This window comes from Anabrus simplex, chromosome 14, assembly GCF_040414725.1.
Source record: "Anabrus simplex isolate iqAnaSimp1 chromosome 14, ASM4041472v1, whole genome shotgun sequence".
Classification (NCBI taxonomy): domain Eukaryota; kingdom Metazoa; phylum Arthropoda; class Insecta; order Orthoptera; family Tettigoniidae; genus Anabrus; species Anabrus simplex.
This window is the reverse complement of record NC_090278.1, coordinates 94,101,294-94,120,225: the sequence shown is the minus strand read 5'-3', so window position 1 is coordinate 94,120,225 and position 18,932 is coordinate 94,101,294. Positions and strand designations below refer to the sequence as shown.

Below are 18,932 nucleotides of genomic sequence, written 5' to 3'. Positions count from 1 at the left end.
GAGGACAAGTTGGGGTCAGATATTCATTTATAGGTCAAGGAATAAGGAATTTGAATAATTTGTCAAGGTAAATGTTCAATAAATTTAAAGTTTGTTGAAGACATTTAAGAAAAGGCTAGCTAAAAAACTTATAGGGATTGTGCCACCTTGGCGACAGCCTTAAATGCAGATGATTGATTGGATTGATCAGTCTTTAATCTTGATGTGAGAAGTGTGAGATAAGAAAACTGGATAGCAGCAGGAAAAAGGAAGATACGTATGGTAAATATGAGTCCAGGCGGTGGAACTCTATTAACAGTAGAAGAAAGTGAACCGAAAGGGTCATTAATTTTAAGTAATGGAAGGGAACAAGTAGTTATTTAAGTCATACCAAGCAAAATAGGAACATGAAAAGAAACACACAAAATGAATAATATATGTATAGGTAACTGATGAGGAGCAGTGACTTAACATGTAAGCACACGTGAATAGAGTAGCCTACATTTTACATATTTTGTGTGTGCTTACATGTTAAGTCACTGCTCTTCATCTATTTCCTATCCATATATGAACTCGACAGAAACGTTTTCAAAGGTTGTTAGGGATGTTTGCTGAGTGTTTTGATATTAGGAACCTATGTTCTTCAGTGGGTTGTTACCAAAATAAGTGTAATGTCTCTTGGTTCGTGATATTACAGGTTAATTAATCAACTACTCATTACCCTCAGTTGCATGACTTAAGTTCACAGGTGGAGCAATGTGGTGAGACTGCAGGTGGCAGGATTGTCACCAAACGCTTTTAACACCTTCTGTTGAAGGTGCCTTTTTTTTTTGTCGTAGGTGCCTGTGTGACGCTGCAGATATACAGTAGAACCTCGATATTTCAAAATACGGATAATTCGTAATCCGCAGAACAATGTCGGTCCCATTACTTTTAATTCAAAACTGCATTTACATTAAAAAACATTATTTTGCAGAGTAATTTAAATTCAAAATTTCTCCATGTCACAACAGAATGTGTCTTCTGGAATGTGCAGCGGTAGCTTCCCGCACTTTCACACACTTCAGTGTGTCTGCAGAGTGCTAGTTGCTGAGTTCAAGTGAAATGATGATTTTTTTTGTTTCCGGCATTAGAAATGCCACAATATCATGTAGCAGGCAGTGTGCAAACACTGGCGATGCCAACAGTTGGCGAAAAAGCGTGGCTCCTGTAGTTAATCCGTACGCACCAAACAATATTGTCAGTGCAGATGAATCTGCATTAAAAAAAAAAAAATGCAGAGCCCAAACAGAAGTGCCAGACCGAGAAATCGTACAAGGGTGGGGTCACTGTACTGCTTTAATGCAGATGGAATCAAGACTGCCTCTCCTTGATACAGGAAAGTTCAATAAGCCACGATGTTTTAAGGATGTCGGGTACTTTCCTTGCAAGTACAAGGCATCTAAAAATGCAGGCAGTACGGTAATCCAAAAAATAAACCACTTGCACAGGGAGCCTACATAATTGTCCTCATCTTTGAATCATGTGGTTTTTTTTTTTTTTTTTTTCCGTGTGTGCGATTGCTTGCCGGCAAGTTATTAAAGTCGTTACTTGAATAATTTAAATGCATCTTGTTGGATACATTTTGGAAACAGTTTTTTCCATGGCATGTGGAAGGTTCTAACTGGGAATAATGGTTAATTGCATGTGGTAACGGGTCATAATTACTTTGTGACACGCCAAGGGTTGGCATTTCTGAGTAATGGGTTGGTGGTTAATTCAGAGTCCTATTTTTGCGTCCCAACAACTTTAAATTAAGGAGATTATACTTTACTATGATAATGTTGCCTTCTGATAGCGTCTTGGCACGTCGCTTCCAGTAATTTCGTGTAACTGTACGCAAGGTGCATATTGACAAACTCTGCACGAGTAAATCTATCCATATCGTATCACTCACTGCATACACCTAACACTGTAGGGAACAAAATCTGAGGCAAGACCAAGCAGTTGAGTTGAAGTGTGGGAGCGTTTCACTGCAAGATCACCAGCAAGTTCTCGGATGCAATGGATACGTTCTGGTCGCAAGCCATAGAAGTTGTTAGGGGTTACCAAAACGGGCAAAATGCGCTGCTAGAGACCATGGGTTACGTATTATCAGAATACACGGCAAACGCTCCGGAAGAACCTCTGAAATTTTGTTGGTAGAGTTCATATCCACCCTGTATAGATTTTGCTTCTGCCAGATTTCGTACCAGAACATAAAAACGCAAAAGGACAATCTTAATCTTCATACACGTCTTCAAATTGGTGAGTGCTCTCCTTATCAAAATCGGTTGTTCTACATCCAATTCAACTCGGTCCTTGACAGGTTTGTTTCTCGTTGAGGAGAGAGCCAGTCTATCTGAAGATAGCATTGTGTGTAGATGTGGAGGTTGTCCTTGTCTCCTCTTCCCACACTGACCTGTCATTGAGTTTATCCTGTTGTGTTTTCCTGTTCATGTTACTTTTTCTCTATATAACTTGATTTGTCACTTGTTTATTTATTTCTATTACTTTTATTACGTGAAAGCTATTCAGGAAAAGTGGCCCCACAATTTTATACAGTCCTCCAGTTGGTTCCAAGATACGTCTGGTTTTTGTATCCCTGCATGGTTAAAGCACATGGTAGTATCCTCAAGGGCGGCTTATAATGAACATTCGGAAGGACAGATTGAATACGAGGGGTGTAAAACATTTAATAACTACTCACCATGGAGTGAGATCAACTTACATTATTTATTATTACTGGTGGGCCATCCTTCGGAATATTCATTAATTAGTAATCCTTGCAATGGATTTACTTACCCGTGTGGTGTAATTCCAGGTAGCAGTTCGGACTCTGCTACTCGGAAGAAACGAGCCAAGAGCTCCAGTGCTTTGGTAAAATCTGAGGCCCAAAAGAGGAAGCTTGTTGACGGTGATACCTATGATCCAGGTTCCCCTACTTCCGAGAACAGTGAGGACGAAACGCCGAGCAGCAAGAGACCGGCCACTGCCGGCAAGGTGAAGTCGGTAGTCGTCGTCCGGAAAGCTCTCTCTGAGCTGGACAAATACTGGAAGGCCGTTAAAGAGGATCCAACCGATTTCACTGGATGGACGTATCTGCTGCAGTATGTTGATCAAGAGGTGAGTAACTATAGTAGTTTATGAATAGAATGTGATAAGTAAGGACGTATGAAAAAATTCAAAACGTGAAATACATATTCTTGCTGTTTATCAAGGTCTTTAAAACTGAAATGATTTTGCAGAGAGATGGCATGTTTTACTATCAACTACATTTCTTGAACTACTATTTACATTTAATCACAATTTCTCTTGCGTTTCGAGTTTTCCACTTGACACTGTTTTTATTCATGATTATAACACACACACTCGGACAATCACATTGCACACTGGTTTGCAGGACAATCCTGAAGACCTAGTCCTATTGCCTCTTGAAGGATTATTCTGTCGCTGACCTGCAATGGAAGTCCTCTGCAATAGTTTGCAAAGATGTTTGTTGATTGATTTGTGCAGTACACTTAAGAGTTTGACAGTCACTACCAGTTCATTTCGTAGGTCTACCAGAGTGATGATTGGATTGAATGCTCTCCTGACATTTCCACTTCACGATAACATAGCTAACAGTGGACCTGAGCACCGTGTAACTCCTGCAAAATCTCTGACGGAATGCCCAAATTTGTGGACCCCTACAATGATGCCTCATTTGAACTCGTTCAGTTCTCTGTGTTGACTCATTTTGACAGAAAACACATGTATGATGTTGACACATTGTGCCTGCGCTTATATACAGAGCACATTCAGTGGGACTCCATATAATTTTGGCTACATATTGCAGTTTCTTTATGGTTTGAAAGATCTTTAAAGAGAAATGACTTACACATCGATGACTCTTCACATAAGAGCAGGAGATGTCCAAGCAACTAGAGAAGAAAACAAAGTCTATACCATGTGTGGAGGTTGGAGCTAAGGGGTTAAAGGGAGTTTCACATACTTAGCATGGCAGAAATATTCGTTTGTTAAAGTAGTAGTTAACTAATGGGAAGGAATAGTCAAGTGACAAATCACGTTAGGAACGTGAATAAGTATTCATAGTATGTAGATCCCTGCACAGATGCGGATATCCACAAAGGTAGTGTCGTGGCAGATGCAAATGGTATGGTATTGCAAATAATTTTGCTTATAATTTCTAAATAATGAAATTTATTGCTTTTCACTCAGGTATACTCTTTTTACCTGTGGTTAGGTGACCCTTGACCTTGATATGGGAGAATGATGTATAAAGAGCCATAAAGCTGTAAATCTGACCTGAGCCCAACTGGCTCCTACCTGTTAATAGTGGAAGGAAGGAACAGAAGTTCTGAAAGCGAACCTCTCAATACATCGGTAGTTGTCTCAAGAGGAAATCCCTTATAAACCTGGGACTGCAGGCTGTCTGGTGCCTAGTGCCTAGTGCCGGGTATCAGACCTGTTGTATTGTGTTAACAGCTCTATCCCTTTCAGTACCTTGGGTGTAATATAGTTAAATATTTACAATATCCGCGGATAACATTTTGCGGATGCGGATAATATTTTGTATATCCGCTCCTTAATAGGACAGGTTGGTATGGGAAGAGGGAGCAACAGAAAGATGAGAGGAAGGCAAACATAAAAACACAAAAATGCAAGAATAATCTCCACGCCTTCAAATACGTAAGCTCTGTCCTCATCAGCCCCAGCTCTTGTACGCCCATCTCTTCTCAGCCGCTGACGAGCTAATTTCTGCTTCCCAGCTTCCTCAGTAGGGCGGGCATCAACACTCATTGAGGGGCAGCTTGACAGACCTTCAGTCTTCATGCTGGAAGTGTAGGACAAGAAGAAAGCTGAATAGAGACAGGGAATATTGTGTTTGTCCTTTTATGTGTTCTTATTCATAATGGAATTGATATGGGTGAATGTTATGGACCCCTTTTTTTCTCTTGAACTGATTTTTCATGGCTTACTGCATTGTAATTACTATTATTATTGTTTATAAGAGAATGTGGGTTAGTTTGTTTTTCATTAATGTCCTGTTCACAAATTTATCTTGATTTGTTTTTTCTATTCCTTTATTTCACAGAACGACATAGATGCTGCTCGCGAAGCGTATGATGCCTTCCTCTCGCACTATCCCTATTGTTATGGATATTGGCGCAAGTATGCCGATTATGAAAAGAGGAAGGGCAATAAGGACAAGTGTGAGAACGTAAGTTACGTCTTGTGTCCACATGGGATGTACACCTGTCAGTACATTGGAATCTATTTACCATGTGTTTATTGCATGTATGCCTGATCTTCAGCTACTGCAACAGGCATTATTTGTTTCGTTTTGCCTGTTGGCTGGAAGGCTAAATACATTCCAGTGTATCTTGTCTGTATGTTTCTTGTGGAGTTTTCTACTTTTTTTCTTACACATTTAGAAAAAACAGAAGCACATTTAAAAAAAACAACTTGGCAGGATGTTGGAATTTAAAAATAGCTAGAAACATATGGGTCTGAAAATTGCAAATGTTTTTTCCAACAGCTTCAACTGTGCCTGTGCCCCGAAATGGCTTCCGATATTATTGCTTTTGAAATGGCAATAATGCAGTGAAGAGAACGTGGTAATTTAACATCTTTTGCCTGCAATATTTCTCTTTCAATTTTTTTAAACAAAAAGATTTGTATTATACAACTAGAACTAAGTCTTTAGTTTGTAATGATCTACTATAAGTTAATTAATTGTAATGTCCAACTAGGTACAATTTGACGAGTCTCAAGAGCATTGAAGAAACGAAGAGGCTTCCTTCAATTTGTTAAAAAAAAAAAATAGAGAGAGAAGACTGTTGAGATGTGTCGTGTGTAGAATTGTTAGTATACTGTATAATTGTAATAAGTTTCTTAAGTTCTCCTTTAGCTTTAGTAGTGTACATCAGTGTATTTTTAACCCCCTTTTTTTTAGCAACGGACATTTTTTCACACAAATGAGTAAGTACCTCTCTTTATTTATTTTTTCTTGCTGAATTTCGGACAAAAAAGAAAGAATATTGCTTATCCTCGATTTACGTTGATTGCAAGGTAGCGTAAAGAGGGGATAAGTGGTTGTTGAGGTTACATGTATGTCTTTCCAATCCCTAGTCTTGTGTGAGGGAATTAAAGCCATTTGTTGTCGGAGACCGCACTTGCTCTCCTCTCTCTTTGGAAGAACGGGCCTTTGTACCAGAAGACTAAAATTGTGCCCCGGCGATGTGGATCCTGCGGGATACTTCAGCGATGGAGTGAGTCTTACTTCCGCTCAAAAGGTGACACTGTACTAGCTAAATATGTCTTCTAATTTGGTATTTTATTTTAGTGTGGGGTATTGTAGGCTAAGTAAGTGCTGTAGTATGTATGTTTTCTTTTTTTAGGGGGGTTTCTTTTGGAGGAAAGGGGTGGAGCATATTGTCACGAATTCTACCATGTTGTCGATATGTGTCCGTAGGTGTTTGAGCGAGGGCTGAAGGCCATCCCACTCAGTGTAGATCTCTGGATTCATTACCTCAATTACATGAAGGCAACTTACCCAGATGATGAACAGAGGATACGCACCCAGTTTGAGAAGGGAATCGAGGCTTGTGGGATGGAGTTCAGGTATGATTGTATCTTGTATTAGTGCATTTGTATTTCCTATACTCTACTTGGTTATAAATCATTTGCCATTTCACACAAATCTTACTTGTGTGTTAGCCCCTATTTACACTGGATTTTTGTGGCACAGTGCATGTGCTACATACGCAGCAGCAAGGGTAGCTATACGAATACAACATGGCCTGAAGATAGCAGAGCATACCATGCGACAGAATGGGAAAGGTCTCAGGTGATGAAGTTATTGAACTATATGATATACGAGTAGTGTCAGTCTTTTTATGATATTAGACGCATGGAATGAAATGAGGGTAATGTTTTAGGAAAATTTTTACAAAATTTGACTGAAATTCACTTGAAAACTACCTTGGGTGTTACTAAATATTACAAGATAGCAGGAAGTTTTTGATTGGGTAGAATAGATTTTTGTAATGTTAGTTTCTGTCAAACTCTGTAAGAAACAACACATATCAATTCCTAAAATATTTCTAAATGAGATTTTATCTTCAAATAATGTGTTTTTTACTAAATAAAGAAATAAATAATTGTATGGCCTCAGCTACCGTGTGCAAGCATTTCAGTTTGACGCCATCTGGCTGTCTGCTCATCAATTTTGACATTCCGTTTTACTGTAGGTCTACTAGATGGTAGAGTAAACCAAATCTCTCCTGGGTGTCTATGGCTGAGTTTTAATTTTGTCTGGTGAACACCAAATGTTTCTTCACCAGAGATCTTTTACATGGCGACATCGTACGACATGGAGTTTCGAATGTTCTTTACAGAGGAAACTAAATCATCCTTTGGCTTTCCTTCTAGATATCCATTTCCTTTCCCAAAGTCTTTTTCTATTATTATTATTATTATTATTATTATTATTATTATTATTAAACTAGCGCAAGTAAATAAAATACCTGCAGGAGTAAGTGCTAAAAGCATGGCATTCTTCTTGCTGATGTCCATTTTGGAATCACTTCATGCCGCCTTGCTTATCGTTGAATGCTAGTTACAAATCTGCCAAGTGTGAACAGTTTTGCTGGATTTGGGCAAGAGATGGTGCTTGATGTAGCACCACATAAATCGGTATAGATAGGGACTAACGAACATTTTTTAATTTCTTTAACATCTCATAGACTTTGTCTGTGCATGTTATTTCTTAAAGGGAGGTTGTAAGCCCTATACTAACAATGTTGAATTCACAAACTTTGACCAGATTTCTGGACAATGACAATGAAATTTTGCACAACTGTAAATGCACTGACCTTATTTATGTTCGTTTAAAAATGTATTTTGTTTAGTAAAGTTATCTTTTACTCAAATTTTCCCTCAAAAGTGCTAGTAATTCCCATGATTTAATTGGTACGTAGCAAAGATAAAATCAATAACATCACAGGTAGGTGTGAAATGATTGGTAAAAATTTCATGTATGTAGGTTCAGCAGTTTCTGATAAAAGGACAGTTTTTTATGCCTTAAGTACATTTTCAGATAAATCAATTTAAAGACTACATACCTCTAAGACATACCATTTCCATATTCTGAATCTTTGTCATACTCTTTATCTCTAGCCCTCTTCTTAGATGTGTGTTCTTATGTAACATTCCGACAGCTTTCATGCATTTAAATCAGCATTTGACAACCAAAGTTGTTGAAATGTTTCTTCCAGGTTGAATTTTTAGCTGTTTTAGCACTTCCACCTGATCCATATTTCCTTCATTGAAGGACAGTTCTGCATCCTTTACACCTATAATCAGTGTTGTATACTCAACGAACATGCTGTTTGGAATTGTAGACTGTATCACATTATTAAAAGTTTGGTTCAGGTTTTCAGTCTTCCATTTTTCAGGTCAGGATGTACCAGAACTTCTGAATGTTGGTTTAATTACATCAGCCAGTGGCATTAGGCAATTTAAAAAAATAAAATTTACACAGGTGAGGTTCCCCGAAGGTTTATCCTTGTCCTTAATTATTATTGCAGATAGTTATTTCATAATTAGGAGGAGCAGACCTAAAAGGAAAATGTACCTCTCACCTGTAATATGGAATTTAAATTGACTTTATAAATGTCCTTTAGGTTGTGTTTTTTAATAAGAGCAACTTAAATAAGATAAAGTAACTATTAGTTTTCAAAAACCTTTAAAAATAAAAAAAAAATGTTTTTTCAGTCAAAGGCAGCTTACAGCCTCCCCCTGATACCAAATTTATTAAAATAGAATTGGTTAAATACAGAGAAAGGTTGAGTTATCCAGACAAAGGTACAATAGTGACATGTTATCAGTGTAGGTTTGTACCTTGTTTTCAGAAGGTATATCTGGTGGTGTTATTTTGTTGTGCATCCTGCTTATCAGCCCCACCCACTCTGATGTTGCAGGTCTGACAGGCTGTGGGATAGCTACATCAAGTGGGAGGCGGATAACAAGAAGCTACAGAACGTGACAAACCTCTATGATCGGCTGCTGGCGATACCTACTCAAGGATATACCAACCACTTTGAAAGGTAATTTTTAGTTGTTCTGTATTTGTGTTCTCTGGGCAATTGGTTAAGTGGTGTGACTACTTGGTGTTTTCTCCCTGCAGCTTCCAGGAGCACATTGGTGCTAATCCCCCCCAGAAGGTGCTATCAGTAGACGAGTTCCTGACACTACGTCGCGAGGTCCTGCAGCTATTAAAGCAGTACGAACAGCCCCTTACCATGGAGGATGGCGTCCCTGGAGAGGAAGAGGAGGTTCCTCCTGGAGAAGAATCAGAGGAGCAACCAGCTGTGGTGAGTTTTGGTCAATCCTGCTGCTCTTTCATGTTTTGTTATTTTCAGTTCAGCATATTTTAAATATAATCTTTTTTTATTTTTGGTTTCAGAAAAGTGATGAGGAGACAACAGCTTTGAGGGAAAGGATAATTTCAATTAGAAGAAAGGTCCATAAAAACACGGTTGCAATGGTGGCTGAGCGGTGGAACTACGAGGAGGCGGTATGGGCTATGTTTTTTAGAAATTTGAATAATATTTTGGCGATGGATGCTTTATTTTCTTAACCAGATGTCCTCAATCTGATTCTTGGCCAGTCCAAGATTTTAATTCAATTCTATGAGACTAGCCAACGAGCTGACTGATATGAGAGGGAGTGGACTCGGTCAGGAAAGCCAGGCAAGATGACTGAGGATGTTGTCAGGTTGAGCACATGGATCTGAAGGTCATCTACTTGGGCAGCAGTCATAAACCCATAATGGGCATGGCATGCTTAATTCTGTAGATCCTGTCGTTTGTTTTAGAATGGGTAGTAACTTTGAAAACAAGAAAATCCTTGAAATATTATTAGTTATGGATTCTGAAATATTCAGGAGGAAATCAGTTTTTAATAGACCAGAAGTCTTATTCAGAATATGAGATTGCCTTCCTTCTTAGAAAGGAGTTGAGATGGATAGAATATTTAGTAGTTATCATTGATGATAAGATGCTTTCTCCACATTAAATTCCATCAAAACGTGTTTTTTTAATTCCCTAATAGTTGTATCCTATTTTTCTAATCTTTATAGCCTGGGATTTTTCGTTGAGTTGGAAGTGCAGAAAGCAGGTTAAGAAAAAAGGGAAAAGCTGGGTTCAATTGAATTTTTTTGTATTTTCAAAATCTGGCTCTCAAAATACATTTCAGAAAAAAAGACTGATGTTTTCTGTTGACAAGTGGTGGTGCAAACATTATTGTGAGAAGCATTCACAATCTGTATTTTTACAAGGCATCAATGTCACTTTTAGCACAGAATGTGGCAAATCAGTGCAGTTTACAGTCATTCCCTGCAACACAGAAATGATGTCACCTTCGTCACAACTATGCTCGATTTTCACGGCTGAAAACGTGCACGTGGGGGTATTCCTAACACCCCACTTGACTTCTTGTGGGTTGATATAGCTAGTAGAAAATCAGGGAATGGAAAACTTGCGCACAGATCCATGAAAGAGTACAAATTTGAATCATACAATATATAGTATATTTGAAGGATCATTTTACAACTCTTCGGATAATTTATTTTCTTTATTTATATCTGAATGGTAATAATTAATTTGTTGGCATTTTTATGGTTTCTTGCTGTAGTGTTCTTATTGTGTAAATTTCTAATTCACAGATTAAGAGGCCTTACTTTCACGTTAAACCTCTTGAACGGAGTCAGCTGAAGAACTGGAAGGAGTATTTAGATTTCGAAATTGAACAAGGTGACCAGGAACGTATCATTGTGCTCTTCGAAAGATGTCTTATTGCATGTGCCCTCTATGAAGAATTCTGGATAAAGGTGGGTCCCAAGTATGGCTGTTTACACTTAACAGTTGTTATTTGAATAAATATCAGTTAATTGTGATGAGTATATTTCTTTATAAAGCAGTCTAAAATTGATCAGCTACCTTACCAGTTTGTGAATTTTTTCAATTTTTAACTTAAACTTTGCCTTCTTGTTGTTTGAATTTGAGGTGGATGGAATTTAAAAAATATATCATTGACTTTCTCAAACAACACTCTGCAGCCACCAGTAGGACAATATTGTACCAGTATTGTTATGTTGAAAAATTATATTACATGCTCACTGGCAACACATCAACATTCTGAGCAGAGGATCACAAATTTAATTTTTAACTACTTGTGTGTCGTGCAAGTCAAAATGGGCAAACAGTATGCTGGCCATTGGGCAGCTCGGTGTTGTGAACATAATGTACGACATAGGTGAAAGGATGAAGAAGAGTTTTAACATGCTAGCTCATCAACAGAAGTATCGAAAGAGCCCAGAAAATGTAACTTCTTTACTCACTTTGTTTTTATATTTATCTGTGGATCACTAGTAGAGTCAGCCTATGGATCCAAAGATTGAGTTTAAACCCAGTTGAGCTAGTAGAATTTTTGAAGGGCGGAAAAACGTCCATTCGACTACAATATTGGTATTAAATCAAAACGCCTGCTCACTGTAGCTGAAGACGTACTGCTGCTACTACTACAGTGAAACCTCGTTAGTACGTTCCTCATTAACGCGTTTTCCCGCTTAGCACGTCATAAATTCAAAGTCCCGATACTCATCGTATTAAATCTATATTAAAAAAAGCTCACTTATCGGGTCACAAATTTTTCCTATTACCGCTTAATATGATCATTTTTTTCCTAGACCTCAAAATGTTACTGTATTTGACATCCCTTGTGTAAGAAACGTGATTTCCTTGTGTTTGTTGTTTAAAGGGGCCTAACATCTAGGCCATCGGCCCAGCGTGATTTCCAACTAGGGTAAGAGCCGTCGCCACAGCTGAGTGATTATGGGAAAAGGCCTTCCTGAACCTCAAAGCATAAGTTGCACTTTTGGGGAGCAAGCCGTTAGCCTCAGGAATGTTCAGTTTTGCTTGCCGGTTAACAGAGTGAGCCTGTTCGTGCTTTTATTTCGCATTCCATTCAGAAGGTTGTATTTTTGTTGTGAGCGGTACAGTGAAGTGTGGTTAATATTTGTCGCATGATACGGTAGCCTATAGCTGGATTAGGAACATAATCATGTGAAACTGACTAGCGTGGTGCATATTTGTCTTGTGATAGCCCAGTTATGGATTCAGAAAATATTGTGAAATTCCTTAAAATGAAGTCAAAATTAAAATCTATCAGAAAGTGGACTGACATAAGCGCACAGAGGTTGCAAATGTTACACTCGATCACTCAAGTTGGTTGACGTTTCTTTCGATTCAAAATGTCGGCGAAAATTTACTTGCAGGTCACAGTTGCACATGGTCGAATTTAACCTCCAATAATTCATTATCTATGAGTGTGACCAGAAAATAATGTTAATTAACATCAACATGTTAAATAACCCACTGCTCCGAAATAAAATGATTCTACTAACATTTGTTTTAGAAAGATTGTGATCTCCATCAATACTTTGATATTTTTTGTGTACATGTTTTCATATTTGTTGTCTGGTATTTTTCGTACCTTTCAGTGTACTCGTTTTATAGTCCCCACCGGAAAAGATTTTCATATTTATTCTTGTGTTTTTCACACCTTTTAATACTTTCCTCTCATCTTTAGAAATGGTAGATAGGACTATAGTTTTCAATGTACCTGCGGATACACAACTTAATGTCGAAAGAATCCTGTGTTTCCATATACCTGTTGAATAGTTTTTATTCGTATATTCATTAATATGTTTTCTCGCTTAACACTTTCCTTTTCCTTGTCCTCTGCAGAAACGTCTTAACGGGGTTTCACTGTGCTATTTTGTGTGATATGGTATAAACGATATCTAATCGGCTGTTAAGCTTCTTGAGAACAGAACGTTAAAGAATTGTGATGAAGTTTAAGAGAAGCTGGTGCTGGATTAACCACATAATTTGGTTTTCTGGCCTGTGCTTACGATGTTACACGCTTGTGAATTGTTTGGAACGGGTTTCTTTTTCATAATTTTCTTAGTGTTTTGTAAGTGTGCTACATGTTTATTTTTAGAAGCTGTGCTTTCTGTGCATTGCTTGTTCATTGATTGAATATTAATTGATCTGTGAGATGATTGTTTTAGGTAAAAAAAATGCATTTATTTGTAGGGGTTGTACTTTTGAACTATTTTGATGTTAACCTCGTGCAGTTCGTTATATCGATCATTATTGGCTGACTTCCTAGAAGAGTAGTACAATTGTAGCTTCTGTAACAGATAGAGAGGGAAAGAGCGCTAGTGTCAGTGTAGGCACTGTAAAATGAATTATTCACTGGCACAAATACACTTGCTCAATTCCATCCGAGAAAAACAGAAACTATTAGAGGATAAAGAAAACTATGCCGCTGATGACAGTTTTCCCTTCAGAAGAAGCAAATTAAATCACAATCTCACGCCACCTTGTGGCCATGATCATTAATGGTGTCCAGTCTATATGATCTGACTGTAGTCAGCCAATTTGAGTCCCGCTGGTGGAAAAAAATTTCACCATCAGAATGTTGGTGGTGGTATAAAATTTATGATCTCTAGTTTGCGTTCAAAAGTCTGCATTCAATTCCATATCTCTCCATAGTGAAGGTCATTTGTCCATCGGATGGGGACGTTAAGCCTTGAGTCAACACCTTGGTGTTCCTCGTCAGGAGTAGGCTATGTGCTGATACCGGGCTTCACCCTCTCCCTACCTGATTATCATCATTTCCAATTCCAGTTTCTCAGGTGTGTTGGTTCTTTGACACTCCCGGCAGTAAATGTCATATGCTGATTGGAACAAATAACCACTTGAGTTAGGCTGAGTGGTTTAGATGGTTAAAGTGCTGACTTTCTGAACCAAAGTTGGCAAGTTCGATCCTGGCTCAATCTGTTGGTGTTTGAAGGTGCTCAGATACATCACCCTGTGTCGGTAGATTTGCTGGCATGTAAAAGAACTCCTGCGGGAAAAATCAGTGCATCTCTGAAAACTGTAAAATTAGTTAGTGGGGCATAAAAACAGTAACATTATTATTAAATAACCACTTGGGACTTGACTCGTGAATTGGGTTATGGAAGTGAATCGACATGTGCATAATATTTATCGTAGACTTTTAATACCAGGTGAGTTGGCTGCTTGGTTTGGGCCATTTATGTGTGAAATTGTATGTATTCAGGAGGTTCTGGATTCAGACTCCACTGTTGGCAGACTTGAAGATGGTTTTCTTTGTTTTCCATTTTCACTCCAGACAAATACTGGGACTGTACCCAGTAAGGCTACAGTCACTCCTCCCAAGTCCTGGCTCTGTCCTTTACCATCGTTGCTATAAGACCTGTTTGTGTCGGGGAGGGGTAAATTTTGTTGTGCATGTAGTGTAAATAAACTGTTTTTTATTCACAGTTCATTCGGTACTTGGAATCTCTGAAAGAGGACATGACTGACAAGATAAGAAACGTGTATGAGAGAGCGTGTTTAATTCATCACACCAAGAAACCAAATCTTCATTTACACTGGGCAGCGTTTGAGGAGAGTCATAGTAAGTATCACCAGTATATCCTGTTTGAAGCTACTGTTCACTTATCTCTGTAATTCTAATGACCTTGGGGAGGTTGATAGGGAAAATTGTAAAATTTCATGAGAAGCTACATTAAGATATAATCTTGTAATTTTTAAAACTATTGTAAAAAGCAGTTTAAACCTGCCACACACAGCACAACATTTGTTATAAAACTATGTGGGCGCATGCTAGATTGCTTCTCTGGAATGAGGATTTGTAACTAAACAGTACTTGGTGAGAATGATTATTAAAATGGTTATCATTTATTAAATTGTCATTAAGAGGTCCATTTGACATTTCCTTGCTGACATACTTAATACCAGGAACATGCAAATCCACAAAAAGTTTTGGGGTTAATAGTTTATGAAGGATAATTTTCTCCCATTCTCATTTCCAGACGCACACTGTAATGTAGAGCTCAGACAGAATATTGAGGCACCAAAATACATGTGGAGCTAACTAGGCTAGCAGGGAAGAAGGGGAGTGGGGGGGTACACCAGAGTGTTGATGGAGAGATCGCAACAGCAAACTCTGCAGTCTGTAGTGAAGTTACCAGCTGGCTAGCTCGTTACAGATTGATTCAAAACCTTGGCGGGGGGGACTGATGAACCAGTTTATTTCGCAGATCGAAACTTAGCCCATGTGGAAGTGCCTCAACTTCTCAGGCTGAGCTCTATCAAAACCCTCCACTTCGTCACTGTACTACTGTCCATCTAATATGAGTTTGTCTCCAGTTACAAATTTCTCTACAGCTTTCTTCAGAATCTCCCTCTGGGTGGGGGCGGTAGAATAACACCTACGGTATCCTCTGCATGTTGTAAGTGGTGATTGAAAGGGGCCCCATGGCCTCTTAACTTGGGAGCATAGGTTGGCGACCACGGGGCTGAGTCCTGGTATTGCTTTCATTTACTTGTGCTAGGCTCCTCACTTTAATCTGTCTTATCCAACCTCCCTTGGTCAACTCTTGTTCTTTTATAACCCTGACGGTATGAGGTTGCGAGGCCTGGGGAGTTTTTCATTTTCACACCCTTCGTGGCCCCTGTCTTTCTTTGACCGATACCTTCATGTTTTAAAGTGTCGAATCCCATTTTTCTCTCTGATTAGAGTTACATAGAGGATGGTTGCCCAGTTGTACTTCCTCTTAAAATAGTAATTGACCACGGCTGCTTCCTTCCAACTCCTAGGCCTTTCCTATCCCATCGTCATCGTAAGACCTACGTAGGTGGTTTGAAAAGTTCTCGGAATGTACTAGAATTGAGTACCTTACCTCGGTGGAACTGCTTTTATTTTCCAACATAGTCTCCCTGTAGACTAATGCATTTGGTGCAGTGATATTACAATGCCTTGATCCCATCTCAAGAATGAGATTCCTCCAGGCCTGCAAAATACATCTCCAATTCGGCTTTTGCGATGAATTCTGGGGTCGTAACACTGTTTGGCCGTCCACTACGCGGATAATCATCCAAGCTCTCCCGATCAAATTTAAACTCGCTGGTCCACTTGGCAACAGTTTAAAATGAAGGAGCAGAGTCCCCCAGTGTGTTCTGAAAGTCTGCATGAATTTCCTTTGCTTTCATAGCTTTCTTTACAAAGTATTTAATCATTGCTCGAATCTCAGTTTTTCCATTGTCACAAATCACTACGCAGGAACAACAACAAAGAGTCATCACTACCACACTCCTGCAGCTACAATAGAGCACTGACACGTGTTCGCTCACAAAGGATGTGTGATTATTACACGGTAACCTCGTTGCTCTAGCACTGACATCTAGCAGTGATTCCGAGAACTTTTCAAACGTCCTCGTATTTGTGTCGGAGCAAAAAAAAAAAAAAACCAGTAATCACCACCACCAGCAGCATCTTTCTTCAGAATCCTCTTGTTTTACATTATTTCCTCCGTAGCTTTGCTCTGTCAGTTCTTTCCTAAAAGTGTCATAAGGAACCCAAGTAAAAACATAGTGGTGATTGGTGGTATGAGGTAGTGGGGAGGAGGAAGATAACATAATCTTCACTGATTATGATGACAGTGACTTAATTTATCACACTATGACCATTGACAAAATTCTGGATCCGCATATGTCCAAGAAGGTGAAGGGGAAAGTGATAAGGGAGGGGATAAAGTGTAACCAACACCAGTGCCTAAAGTGTCAATTGCCATGGAAGCAATATATACTGTCCATGATTTATGTTGAGCTTTGTTGTTGATGTTAATGATATGGCTGTATTAATGAAGATGGATTCTATCATATACAAGTTGGGACAGGTAGAAAAAAGATAAAGCAATCCATTCTGGATATGTAATTTAGTCTGTAGTGTAGTAAAATCAGAGAATTAAAAAAAAAAAAAAAAAAACCACACATCACCAGTCCAAACACACAATAAGTTATTGTAAATTTTTATTCCCCCCCCCCCACTAGTACATCTTCCTGTTTATGATAATTACATTTTTTATTCTCTTAAAGAATGTGCTAATGAGATATTCCACATAAAATAAGAACACAAGAAAAGGATATACAGTAGAATTACGCTGTAACGAACACCAGTATAACGAAATTTTCAGAATAACGAATAATTTTTTTGGTACCTTTTTCCCTATTTGTTGTATGTTAAAATATTTCAGTTTAACGAATTAAAATTGAGCTCTTTTCTTTACCAGTTTGACCATATTTTCTCAAATTAAAACCAAAATTCATCCTGTTTTATGACCAACATTTTTCTTGTTATATTATTTCGTTATTCAGACGATATGATCGCCATTTTCCATACATGCACCGTACGCGATCGAGAAGGCGTATTTTGTGTAACCAATACGCTTCGCCCAGTTCTCACATATGGTATGGAACTTATTTGGGAAAGACTAACGGTGTCCGACCTTCGAACTATTGAAAATGTAAAGGCCAGATTTTTGAAACGAATGCTGGGCATCTCCAGGATGTCACCATCACGATTTGCGTATGAATTATCCAAAGAAACTTTTTTACGGGAAGATTTGAAAATAAGAATGCAGCTTTCACATACGCAGCGAGTAGTAGTTCTCCAAGAGAGAAAGAGAAAACAAGCAGAAATCAGCCTGGATTTTTATTCAGCTGATGCTATGATTGACCGCAGCTGGACCGGTCCAAATAATGACGTGAGAAGTGCTTTGAATAGGCTGGCGGTACATGAGTTTCACCATAGTCTATGCCGGCGATCAGACTTTCATGAACCGTCCCTACATTGTGTGATAAACATTGCGATCGCTATCGTTTCAGCAAGTGCAACAAGAGAACAAAATCTTCACTAGAATATGCGAAAGATTAATGTATTTTTTCTTTTAATGCACATTTGTATGCTATTAAATAAATAAATATGCTTCGCCTGTCATCCAATGTAAGACGTCACTCTATTAGCTGAGTAGGAGCGTCAAGTTTGCAATCCACCAATGAACGCTATGCTTTGCGCAACCAATAGGCTTGGCCCATCAACCAATGTATGACGTCACACAATTGGCTGGGTAGGATCGCGATGTTTGTAATCCACCAATGAACGCGACGGATGCATTGCATGTTTCTTCTTCGTATTTAATTTGCAGAGCCTATTCAAAGCACTTCTCACATTCTCTTTGACTTCTCATGTCATTATTTGGACTGGTCCAGCTGCGGTCAATCAGATGAATAAAAATCCAGGCTGATTTCTGCTTGTTTTCTCTTTCTCTCTTGGAGAACTTCTTCTTCTTGCTGTTAAGGTTATATCATTAAACTTGCAAAATTCGTGTGCATTTCGTTAAATAAATAAGTACGGTACCGTACATATCATCGCAAATGGATAAGCAGAAGCGACAGCAGTTTTCGTTGAGTGAAAAACGTAAAATACGTGCGGAAGTAGAGAAAGGCAGAAAGAAAGGAGATGTAGCGAAGAAGTATGGCATTAGCCCGTCAACACTTTCTACGTTTTTAAAACAGAAAAGCAAGATAGAGGAAAACATTGATGCTGATGCCCTAGGTCCACAGCGTAAGATCAGGACAGCCGACTACAAGGAGGTGGACCAAGCCGTCTATACGTGGTTTGTGGAAATGCGGAGTAAAAACATTCCAATAAATGGCCCACTGTTATGTGAGCGTGCGCGATCTTTCGCACGTTCGCTTGGGTCACCTGAGTTTATGGGTAGTGCTGGTTGGCTTCATAGGTTCCGGGAGAGATATGGCATATCCCACAAAATTATAAATGGTGAAGCTAACGATGCCCCGAAGGAAGTTGCGTCTTCATGGCGGCTGGAGACTCTAAAGGATGCCTTGAAAGAATATTCGCCGGCAGACATTTATAATGCAGACGAAACTGCTTTATTTTATAAACTAATGCCGAACAAAACCCTTGAT

The 18,932-nt window shown here is 38.7% G+C and overlaps 1 protein-coding gene across 3 annotated transcripts in view; it reads left to right on the top strand.

Moving 5' to 3' along the window:
* LOC136885579 (pre-mRNA-processing factor 39) overlaps positions 1-18,932 on the top strand; it is a 113,949-nt gene that overhangs the window by 35,287 nt on the left and 59,730 nt on the right. For 2 of the 3 annotated variants that reach the window (XM_067158235.2, XM_067158234.2), the window contains exons 5-12: positions 2,822-3,123; positions 5,096-5,221; positions 6,476-6,624; positions 8,985-9,110; positions 9,191-9,377; positions 9,470-9,580; positions 10,730-10,894; positions 14,421-14,556. In XM_067158235.2, coding sequence (XP_067014336.2) covers positions 2,822-3,123; positions 5,096-5,221; positions 6,476-6,624; positions 8,985-9,110; positions 9,191-9,377; positions 9,470-9,580; positions 10,730-10,894; positions 14,421-14,556 — 1,302 coding nt within the window. The remainder of the gene's footprint in view (positions 1-2,821; positions 3,124-5,095; positions 5,222-6,475; positions 6,625-8,984; positions 9,111-9,190; positions 9,378-9,469; positions 9,581-10,729; positions 10,895-14,420; positions 14,557-18,932) is intronic. The other variant, XM_067158236.2, reaches the window with a different exon arrangement.